General features: G+C 38.4%; 1 protein-coding gene across 1 annotated transcript in view; it reads right to left on the bottom strand.

Annotated features, from left to right (window-relative positions):
- LOC150076810 (mitochondrial thiamine pyrophosphate carrier-like) overlaps positions 1–12,510 on the bottom strand; it is a 43,326-nt gene that overhangs the window by 14,818 nt on the left and 15,998 nt on the right. Inside the window, exon 4 of the mRNA XM_090385687.1 lies at positions 2,703–2,882. Within this exon, the coding sequence (XP_090241813.1) occupies positions 2,703–2,882 (180 nt within the window). The remainder of the gene's footprint in view (positions 1–2,702; positions 2,883–12,510) is intronic.

Raw genomic sequence — 12,510 nt, 5'->3', positions numbered from 1 at the left:
CTTCTTGAAATGAGGCCTCCAGACCTGTATACAGTACTCTAGGTGTGGCCTGACCATTGCCTTATACAATGGAATAATCACCTCCTTATCCCTGCTGGAAAAATTCCTGTATATCATTGACAATACTCCATGAGCTACTCTTGCAGCCCGTCTGCACTGCTCAGAGAACTTCATATCTGCCTGCACAATCACCCCCAAGTCCCTTTCATTCTCTACCACTGTCAGTGTAGTACCACAGAGTTGATACGTTGCTCTGGGGTTGCTGTTTCCCATGTGTAGTACTTTACATTTGTCAATGTTAAACTTCATTTGCCACCTCTCAGCCCATCTGCTCAACCTTTCCAGATCCTGTTGCAGCAGCATAGTGTCAGTAGTGTCCTTGACAACCCTGCCAACCTTTGTATCATCTGCAAACTTGGACATTAAGCTTGATATACCATCATCAATATCATTTATAAATACAGAAAACAATAATGGACCCAACACTGAGCCCTGAGGGACTCCACTAATAATATTAGTCCACGATGAGCAGTGTCCATTGATTACCACTCTCTGTCTTCTCCCCCTCAACCACCCCTTTATCCATAGCAGCAATTTGCCTCCAATGTCACACTGCTCCAATTTGTGTAGCAGTCTTCCATGTGCAACAGTATCAAAAGCCTTTCTAAGATACAAGTATATAATATCAAAGTTATTCCCTGCATCCAGTTCTTTTGTGACTGCATCATAGTATCCAATCAAGTTGGTCAGGCAAGACTTCCCCTTAACAAAACCATGCTGTGTCTGAGCTATAACTGAAGTCTTGTCTAAATGATCCTGCAGTGCTTCTTTAACCAGTGCCTCCATTAATTTTCCTGGAACAGAAGTTAAGCTCACAGGTCTATAATTACTTGTGTCAGCCTTTGATCCTCCTTTGTGAATTGGGGTCACATTTGCACATTTCCAGTCTATGGGTACCTCCCCTGAGTCCAAGGAAGCTCTCATAATTATGGCTAAGGGTTTGCTTACTTCCTTTGCTGCCTCCTTTAATATAACCGGATAGATCCCATCCACCCCGGGTGCCTTTCTTGTGTTTATCTTCAACAGTTTCTCCTCCACTTTACTCCCAGTTATTTCAAGATTCTGTAGCTTACTGCTAGAGTTGAATACACCTCTGGCATTCCCCTTGCTGAATAACTCCTCATGTTTGAATGTCGATGCAAAATATTCATTTAGTTTGTTAGCTACCTGAGCAGGATCATCAACAGTTGACCCATCAATATCAAGTGGACCAATCTGATTCATCCCCTTCCTTCTAGAGTTTACATAAGTAAAGAACTCTTTGCTGTTTTTCTTTGCATCCCTTGCCAAGGATTTCTCGTAATCTGCCTTCGCCTGCCTAACCTCCTTTGTAACTTGGTTGCATATCAACTTGTATCTATCATAGGCTTCTGTGTCATGTGTTAATTTGTAAGTATCCCATGCATTTTTCTTCTCTGCCATATGCCTCATTAGTTCATCTGACATCCATTTTGGCCTAAACCTTGAACAATATTTCTTAGTTGGTATGTAAAGCCTAGTAGCTTCCAAGATAAGTTCTTTGAATGCTTCCCATTTTGAATTTGCTGTTGGTAACATCATCAGTTGGTCCCACTGTATAGAATTTAAATACTGTCTCAGTCCATCGTAGTCGCCTTTACGGAAGCAATAACCCTTCCCTTTACCCCTAATGGTAGTTACCTCTTTCAGTAAATCCCACTTCAGCACACTGTGATCACTGCCACCTAGTGGTTCATTTATCTGCAGATTCTTAATGCATGAAGAATCACTGCTGATAATCAAATCAAGAGTATTACTCCCTCTAGTTGCCTCCCGAACATGCTGATGTAGAAAACAATCATCCAATAAATCCACAAAAGCCCTGCTAGTGTGTGAGTAACCAGCCCTCAAATTCCAGTCAATATCTGGGAAATTAAAATCTCCCATTATAAGACTCTCTGATTTACTGGCCCACTCTATTTCCCTGTACAGTTCCTTATTATACTCATCAGAGTCATTAGGCCTATAGCACACTCCTACTCTCAATTTTGATCTCCCAATGCTTATGTCACACCAAACTGACTCAACACTGCACTGTCCAGCGATGTCGACTGGCTTCACTTCCTTGGTTTTTATGTGTTTCTTAACTAATAGCATAACCCCTCCCCCCTTTCTATCCTGTCTATCCTTTCTGTAGACGTTGTACTCCCCAAATTGCAGTTCTGCATCCCTTATATCTGTGTGACACCACGTCTCTGATATCCCAACAATATCTGCCTTTGATGTTTTGAGCAATACCTCAAATTCATCAAATTTATTTACTAAACTCCTAGCATTGGTGTACACGCAAGTATACCTGCACCTGTTTCTATTCTTAGCTACCCTAACACAACCCATGTGTTTACTTGTACCGCAATGGCTCCCAGCAGTCTCTGAAATACCATGCATCTTGTTTTTCAGGCTTCTGCTCATTCTAATAGAAGCAGTGCAAGAATCTCTTTCACCTCTGCCAGTGGCTACTGTCAATCTATTGGTCTTTGTCTCCCCCCAAGCTAGCAGTTTTCCGACCCACCTAACACTGCCTCGATAGCATCAGCAAATATTCTTGCACCCTTTCTATTTAAAATACAACTATAATATATACAACTATAATATAAATTTAGTATTATAAGTTCATTTATTACCTTGGGTTCTCCCTGGCCAACTAGCAGTGTTCTTAAAACATCAAATGGATGACAAGCAACAGTTGCTGCACAACCAGCTGTAGATCCACAAACAACGTGAACTGTAGGCCTGTGATCTGTGGTCCACGTATGAGGAAAATAATGCCACATTTCTTTGGTGAGGAATTCGAACACCATGAACTATATATTAAAATCTCAATTTGTACAATAAATATTAATAATTTAACTTAAATTATACAGTAATGTGAAGGAATATGGAGAACCAATACCTTTCAACTTTAAGTTGTAAAAAATATATATGTATAGAGGGTGTCTCAAAAATATTGGTACAAACATTTAGGGGAGGTAGGTAACATCTAAAGGAATGTGAATCGCATAGGAACCTATAACTGGAAACGTCACCGTACGTCGGTACACAGCGCTGTTCATCAGTTCACCAGAGGAAAATTTTCTGGTTTACTCATTTAAGCAGTAGTCGCCACACGAAGAGCATGCATCGATATACGAACTGTGAGCTGGCAGACATGCACCTAGTGTATGGATTAGCAGAGGGCCAGCACAGTGTCACCCCCATGCGGCACAACATCGCTTCGCAATAAATGTGTGAGCAGTTATGGTCGGTGACTGCTTAGTCGGCGCATACCTGTTACCATCCCGCATGAACTCCGCTAAATATCGGAGTTTTTTCTTGAACAAGTTCTACCAGAGTTGCTTAATGACGTTCCAGCAAATGTGAGACTCAACATGACGGTGCGCCTGCCCGTTATGGAAGGTGTGTTCGTGACCATTTGAACAGGCGTTTTGGACGTCGATGGATTGGCCGTGGTGGACCCATTGCCTGGCCCCCATGCTCACCTGATTTATTGAGCCTTGATTTCTTTCTGTGGGGGGCCTTCAAATCTATCGTGTATGAATCGCCTGTGGAGACGGAAATGGATCTTGTGGCGAGACTCGTCTGCGCTGCTGCTGCTGCTACTGTCAAAGAAACTCCAGGTGTGTTCGACCGTGTCCGCCAATCCATGCTGCGTCAGTGTCACGCATGCATTGCGTCTCACGGTGGAACCTTCGAGCATCTGTTGTAACATCATGAAATACATCCATCTCGTACTCCATTGTTAATATTATGTCAAATGTAAGGAAGGATGTAGAGCTGCTGGAACAAGTACAGAGAAGGGCAACAAGATTGGTGAATGGAACAAAGAGGTTCTGTTACGAAGAAAGGCTTAAGTTCTGCAAATTGCAGTCTGGAGACTAGGCACCTGTATTGTGACCTGATTTAGGTGTATAAGGCATTGAACAGTTTTAGCATGTTCAATGTTGATGGGATTCTTTCTCTTGCTCAGATTACACCTGAGGGGACATAAATTCAAATTGAGAAAAGACAGTTGCAGAATAGATGTGCAGAAATTTGCCTTTAGCCACTGGGTGGTTGATTGCTGGAACAAACTTCCACCTGTTGTTGTGGAAAGTGATAGTTTAAATAAATTCAAAGAATAACTAGACAAACTAAACAACACAACGTTATATCTCATACTAAATAGTGTTAGCTTGGTATAGTATATAGCAGGGGTGGCCAACTTAATTTGTGATGTGATCTACTTTTTTCCTTCAAAATGTGTAGCGATCTACCATCTCAAAAATTTCATTGCACAAGGTTAAAAAAGTTAATCAACACATATTGAAAAATGTTGTTTATAAATTTTAAAATTCAATACAATTCAGAATTCTTATTTTAAATTCATACGTTTTTAATTTATGCAAAGTTTGTGTCTTCATGTCATCTGCCAAGCTTTCAAAATTGGGGATATACTGTGATAAGTCCAACCATAAAGAATCTTCTGTATGCAAGTCCGTAAGAGCATAGCGATTCTTCGTTTTTGTTTGTTTCAAATATGAAAAGGCCGATTCACACATATGTGGAACCAAAATAGGAATTTAAAAGTTCACTGCATTTTTTTACATTTGGGTACTTTTCTCAGCAAACGTATTTCCAAAAGTCTTCTTCTGATAATCTGGCTTTTAGGAAGATATCGTTTCACAATGTAATAATTTCATTTTCAAGTAATATTTTCTCCACATGAAAAATTGCAGCGATTTTTTTTCTGCAATTTGTTTCGTATCTAAGTGGACATTAAATGGATAAGAAATATATTGAACAATGTCTTCAATTGTTTTAAAATCACTGATTCTGGTTTAAAAATCGTCCACAATATTCTCGATTTCAGAAACATATTTCTCACTATTAAATTCAAAAACAGGATATTTTTGCAAATGATTGAATTTTTTTCTTTGAAATCTTTAGCCATTGCCGAAAATTGATATTTATATGCAGAAATACTACTAATAATGTCACTCACATTTTTATTTTTTACTTGTAATTCCAAATTCAGATCACTTAATTTACTGGTAAAATCTGCCAAAAGAGCCAGATCACACAACCACTCCGTATCTTGTAGCTGCTGATAATCATCTCCCCTTTAATCAACAAATTTTTTAATTTCATTCAGCAAATTTCAAAATCTCTGTAGAAACTTACTCTGACTCAGCCACCTCACATCTGTGTGTAATATCAGATCTGGTTCTTTTTCATCGAGTTGCATTTTGAAAAGTCTCCTTTGAAGAGATTGTCCTCTGATGGAATTCACGATTTCGAAAGCGATGTCCATAACACTTTTAGTATTTAATCTTTTGCTGACTAACACTTGTTGGTGGATGATACAGTAGTAACTCAAAAAATCTGGGAATTCATCATCCTTTTGGCACAATGTGATGAATCCGTTAAGATGCCCCATCATTGCTTTAGCTCCATCTGTTGTTACTGATATGAGCTTAAATAGTGGTAATTTAATTTATTCAATAAAATGTTTGAATGAGTTAAAGATATCAGGACCTCTAATTCTTTCTTTTAACAAAACCATACCCAGCAGTTCTTCTCTAGTGGCAGAATCATCGAAAAACATACCAATAAAAACGAGCAATTGAGCTGTATCACTGACATCTGTAGATTCATCCAGTTGTAAAGAAAAGGACACACAATTAGCAATATGAGCACGCAATTGTTCACATTTTCTCATTTTTTCGATGCATCGCATCACAGTATTTCAAGATAATTGCAGATCTTGAAGGGCACTTTTAATTTCATTTTTGTTCTTAAAATTTTCAAAAAGAGAATATGTTATTTCTAAAAATGCATTTTTGATGAATTGACCATCAGAAAATGATTTGCATTTTTTTGCAAGAAGATGACTCACTTTAAATGATGCTACTGCTTTAGATTGTAAATTAGGTGTCATGAAGAATTTGTTGCGTGAATAATCTAGATTTAAGTTCTAATTTATTTTTTTCTAAGGTCACTATTCGGTGAAAAATCCGATTGGTATTTACCATGGAGTGCATTGAAGTGCCTTTCTAAATTTCCTTTTTTGGGTATAGCCACGGAAGCATTGCAAATCAAACAGCAACATTTTTCTTTCACCATTACAAAAAAGTATTCTAGTTCCCACTCTTGATAAAAATGAAACGTTTTACTCTTTTTTTTTGTAGTATTCATTTTAAATCAAAAGGTATTAAATTAACATATAAGTATTATCCAGTTATTAAATCAGCAAAAGCAATGCTTACCGATTAAAACACTAAGTTGCACAAACCGGAAAAATATTCTGTCGGAACAGCTAACGTAGGGTAATTGATGAAGAGGATTCCCAAATGAGGAAGTTGTTTCCAAAATAACTGGACAAACACACCACCGTTTATTGCTCTGTTTGGTTATATCCTTATAAGTTATTGTTGTTATTTGTTGTTATTTGGTTTTTAGGAGCATTAGCAACTAAGGCCATATTGCTCCGGGATATGCGGTGGTCATTCCTTGACCTTTCCGCATATTCCGTATTTGGTGGTGACGGGCTCGAACCCCGGTCTAATCAAGAAGCGTGTGCTACGCACTGCTGCTCCTTCCCACCTGGCTACGGAGGCGCTATCCTTATAAGAATCAGTTTTGAATGCCTTTGTGATATTTCTCTAAAGCTATTTCTGGAGGTCACGATCATAAAAACAATAAAAACAATTTGCACTTTTCTGTTAGTGAATTCTAATTATAAATCTTATTGCATTTGCAATAATATCTACAGCTGGAATTCGGTGGTAGTAGTGGCATGTGATGCAAGAAAGATATGAGCTTATGCAGCATCAGCCAAAAAAAAAAAAAAAAAAAAATCACACCATTCTCTCCAAAATGCCTTCCAGTTCCTCCTTAAATTTATTTAACCTATCAACTTCCACAACGACAGATGGAAGTTTGTTCTAGCAATTAACCACTCGCTGGCTAAAGGCAAATTTCCGCACATCTATTCTACATCTGTCCTTTCTTAATTTGAATTTATGCCCCCTTAGGTTCGTAATCTGAACAAGTGGAAGAATCCCATCAAAATATTCGGCGTGCTCAACCCATTCAAGGCCTTATACACCACAATCAGATCACCGCACAGGTGCCTAGTCTCCAGCCACTGCAATTTGCAGAACTTAAGCCTCTCTTGGTAAGAGGATCCCTTCATTCCCCTAACCAATCTTGTTGCCCTTCTCTGTACACACTCAAGCAAATCTACATCCTTCCTAAAATGAGGCCTCCAGACCTGAACACAGTACTCAAGGTGTTTTCATGAGTACGCAGTACTCATGGTATTTTATGTTATAATGGTGAAATGTGTTTCTCTTTCTATGAAATCTTCAATCATTCAAAAAAAAAAAAAAAAAAAAAATTTTTCAAAATCTGCTCTTCATTCCTATTTTTGAAGCTTCATTAAAAAAATAATGCGCAGGTATCGAAACCCTCTGCGAAATATAAAATTTTGGTAGTATAATTGACCGTGCAAATCGAGGGATGACTGTATATTTAAAATTTGTTGTGATCGACTCATTGGCCACCCCTGGTATATAGTATTATCGATTAATCAGTAAAATTTATCAATCTTGTTAAACTTTCATTATCAATTAAATTGTACTTTTTCAACTAAGTACATATAACGACTTAGCTTTTACGAACATAACATTATTAATTAATACATAACTTGATACAGAATTTATATAATTAAACTCTGAAATAAAACTCGATACTGAAAAAAAAAAAAAATATATATATATAGTGTTATAACTGCATTGGGATATAGGTTTAGGATTATAATTTTGCACTAAAATTGAATTTTATTGAAAGTGAATCGAAATCATGACTCAGACCAGAGCAGCAAAGCAAAAGGCTCAAGCTAATGGAAGTGCTGTGGCTCAGGGGAGAACTGAGGGGGACAGTTGCCCTCTGAATCACAGCCTTTTAAAATGCACTGCTTCCTTGATGTTTGTGGAGCAATCAGGTACGGGACACGATACTGCCAAGGGGAATGTCTTTGTGTAGGCGCAATGTAAGGAAATCAGGTGACAACTCTGCGTTGTTATGGGCCTATATGACAGCTTGAAGCACAGGGTGGATGCCCTCAAAGGATCTAAACCGAGGGGCCCTTCAAGCTCTCAGCTGCCCACATCAACGCCAGAGCTTGCACTTGATCATCACGCAACACAGCGGCAACCCTCAATGCAGAATGCACTGGTCCCACAGGAACTAGTAGTTGTTGGTGACTATTGTCAGGGAAACGGGGAACATATTATGTAAAAAGGACAGGTGGAACAGGACCAGGGTATGTCTGCCAGGGGCAAAGGTTGATGACATTGTAGAGCAGATATCAACTTTTAAGGGCACAAAAGGTGATATTGTTGTACACGGCACTAATGATATTAAGAGTAGGAGACCGGTGGAATTACTTAACAAGTACAGGTCATTTTTGAAAAAAAACCGTGAATTAGGGTTGAATTTGAAAGTGTCCGCAATTTTGCCCAGACATGATAGGAGGGAGTATATGATGAGAGCTTTGTTGATCAATTCGGCCCTGGAGAGATTGTGCAAGGATCAAGGGGTAAAATTTTCTCAGCCTGGTCTGTACTTGTTAATAGGAGAGACTGCTTCTACAGAGATGGGATACACTTAAATAGAAAGGGTGCAAGAATATTTGCTGATGCTATCGAGGCAGTGTTAGGTAGGTCGGAAAACTGCTAGCTTGGGGGAAACAAAGACGAATAGATTAACAGTGGCCACTGGCAGAGGTGAAAGTGATTCTTGCACTGTTCTATTGGAATGAGCAACAGCCTGGAAAACAAGATGCAGAGGATGTCAGAGACTGCTGGGAGTCATTGCAGTACAAGTAAACACATGGGCTGTGTTAGGGTAGCTAAGAATAGGAATAGGTGCATGTATACTTACGTGTTCACTAATGCTAGGAGTTTGGTAAATAAATTTGATGAATTTGAGGTGTTGGTCAAAACATCAAAGACAGATATTGTTGGGATATCAGAGACGTGGTGTCACACAGATATAAGGAATGCAGAACTGGAATTTTAGTAGTACAATGTGTACAGGAAGGATACACAGGATAGGAAGGGGGGAGGGGTTATGCTATTAGTTAAGAAACACATAAAATTCAAGAAAGTGCAGACAGTCTACATCGGTGGACAGTGCAGTGTCGAGTCAGTTTGGTGTGACGTAAGCACTGAGAAACCAAAATTGAGAGTAGGAGTGTGTTATAGGCCTAATGACTCTGAGGAGTATAATAAAAAACTGTACAGGGAAATGGAGTAGCCAGTAAATCAGAGAGTCTTATAATGGGGATTTTAATTTCTCAGATATTGACTGGAATTTGTGGGTTGGTCACTCACACACTAGCAAGGCTTTTGTGGATTTATTAGATGATTGTTTTCTACATCAGCATGTTCAGGAGGCAACTAGAAGAAGTAATACTCTTGATCTGATTATCAGTAGTGATTCTTCATGCATTAAGAATCTGCAGATAAAGGAACCACTAGGTGGTAGTGATCACAGTGTGCTGAAGTGGGATTTACTCAAAGAGGTAACTATTAATAAAGGTAACGGTTTTGCTTTCATAAAGACTATGGAGGTCTGAGAGAGTATTTAAATTCTATACAGTGGGACCAACTGATGATGTTACCAACAGCAAATTCAAAATGGGTAGCATTCAAAGAATTAATCTTGGAAGCTACTAGGTTTTACATACCAACTAAGAAATATTGTTTAAGGTTTAGGCCTAAATGGATGTCAGATGAACTAATGAGACATGCGGATAAGAAGAAAAATTCATGGGATACATATAAATTAATGGGTGATATGGAAGCCTACAATAGATATAAGCTGGTCTGTAACCAAGTCACAAAGGAGGTTAGGCAGGCAAAGGCAGATTATCAGAAATCTTTGGCAAAGGATGCAAAGAAAAACAGCAAAGAGTTCTTTACGTATGTAAACTAAAAGGAAGAGGATGAATCAGATTGGTCCACTGGATATCGATGGTTCAACTGTTGATGATCCTGCTCAGGTGGCTAACAAACTAAATGAGTATTTTGCATCTACATTCACACATGAGGAGTTATTCAGGGAAGAAAGTGCCAGAGGTGAACTAAACCCTGGCAGTTAGCTAGATGATTCTGTAATAACTGAGATGAAAGTAGGGGAGAAATTGTTGAAGATAAACATAAGAATATGACTTATAAGATAAACATAAGAATATAACTTTAATATAACTGGATAAATCCAATCCACAGTAGGGTGAATGGGATTTATCCAGTTATATTAAAGGAGGCAGCAAAGGAAGTAAGCAAACCCTTAGCCATAATCATGAGAGCTTCCTTGGACTCAGGGGAGGAACCCGTGGACTAGAGATGTGCAAATGTGACCCAAATTTACAAAGGAGGATCAAAGGGCGACAAGTAATTATAGACCTGTTAGTTTAAATTCTATTCCAGGGAAATTAATGAAGGCACTGGTTAAACAAGCATTGCAGGATTATCTAGACAAGACTGCAGTGACAGTTAAGACACAGCATGGGTTTGTTAAAGGGAGGTTTTGTCTGACCAATTTTATTGTATACTATGATGTGGTCACAAAGCAACTGGATGCAGAGAATAACTTTGATATCATACATTTGGATCTTAGAAAGGCTTTTGATACTGTTGCACATGGAAGACTGCTGCACAAATTGGAGCAGTGTGGCATTGGAGGCAAATTGCTGCAATGGATAAAGGGATGGTTGAGTGGGAGAAGACAGGGAGTGGTAATCACTGGACACTGCTCTTCATAGACTAATGTTATTAGTGGAGTCCCTCAGGGTTCAGTGTTGGGTCCATTGTTGTTTTCTGTATTTATAAATGATATTGATGATGGTATATCAGGCTTAATGTCCAAGTTTGCAGACAACACGAAGGTTGGCAGCTTTGTTAATGACAATAATGACAGTACGCTGCTGCAACAGGATCTAAAAAAGTTGAGCAGTTGGGCTGAGAGGTGGCAAATGAAGTTTAACATTGACAAATGTAAAGTACTACATACGGGAAGCAGTATCCCCAGAGTAACGTATCAACTCTGTGGTACTACACAGACAGTGGTAGAGAAAGAAAAGGACCCAGGGGTAACTGTGCAGGCAGATATGAAGTTTTCTGAGCAGTGCAGACAGTCTGCAAGAGTAGCTCATGGTGTCTTGTCAATGACATACAGGAATTTTTCTAGCAGGGATAAGGAGGTGATTATCCCCTTGTATACCGCAATGGTCAGGCCTCACCTTGAGTACTGTATACAGGTCTGGAGGCCTCATTTTAAGAAGGATGTAGAGCTGTTGGAATGAGTACAGAGAAGGGCAACAAGATTAGTGAATGGAACAAAGGGTTGCTCTTACGAAGAAAGGCTTAAGTTTTGCGGATGAGATTCTTCCTCTTGCTCAGAATAATCACCTGAGAGGGCATAAATTCAAATTGAGGAAAGACAGTTATAGGATGGGTGTGCGGAAGTTTGCCTTTAGCCAGCGGGTAGTTGATTGGTCGAACAGACTTCCATCTTTTGTTGTGGAAGTTTATAGCATAAATAAATTTAAGGCTGAGCTGGAGAGGTATTTGGAACGAACGGAGAGGTAAATCGGAGCGTTTTTTTTTTTTTTGGCTGATGCTGCATAAGCTTGCTTTCTTGCATCGTATGCCTCTACTAATGCTAACTATTGGAGGGAATGAATAGGTGAAATTGGAGGCGTCTTTTTTCTTCTCTTTTTGGCTGATGCTGTATAAGCTTGCTTTCTTGCATCATTTGCCACTGCTGATACTAATGATAAAATCAAATCAGAAATTTTTTACAACTTTATAAAAAAAAAAAAATTTGAAAAAAATTTTGTGGAGAACAAACATCCATTATTTTTACTGCAGTATCCTCTATATGTATTTATTCATTACTTAATTCAAAATCTAAATTCCAGAGAATTTCAGTTTTTTAAAACTGAAAATCAGACAAGAGCAAACAGAGGTAATCTCATCCTTTGATTTTCATAGCTAAATTCATGCCGCCATATATTAAAACTTTGTCTACTATTAGTTGGAAACAAAAACAAGTGATGACAGCGTGTCCTTTCAAAACAATTATGTTAGATGTTTTATTTGAATTGTATATGAAATGACCTTGGTAAACATAAATTTAGAGAAGGGGATTGTTTATAACATAAGGAAATACGATACATAAATTGCATGTTACAATAGCCCATCAAGGCAAGTGCATTCTGCCAATTTGGTATGCTGCAAAAACATATGAATGCTAAGTAAACTACATAAATTAAAATTAGAAATTAAAATACAGTAAAATAATATATAAAACATAGAGGTTACAGTACAAATGTCAAGGCTGACAGGCCCAGATATTTACAGAAGAGCACCGAATTTATCAGGA

The sequence above is a fragment of the Mastigoproctus giganteus genome, chromosome 12, assembly GCF_048544385.1.
Source record: "Mastigoproctus giganteus isolate SK-2022 chromosome 12, ASM4854438v1, whole genome shotgun sequence".
NCBI lineage: Eukaryota > Metazoa > Arthropoda > Arachnida > Uropygi > Thelyphonidae > Mastigoproctus > Mastigoproctus giganteus.
This window is presented reverse-complemented; position numbering and strand designations above follow the sequence as displayed.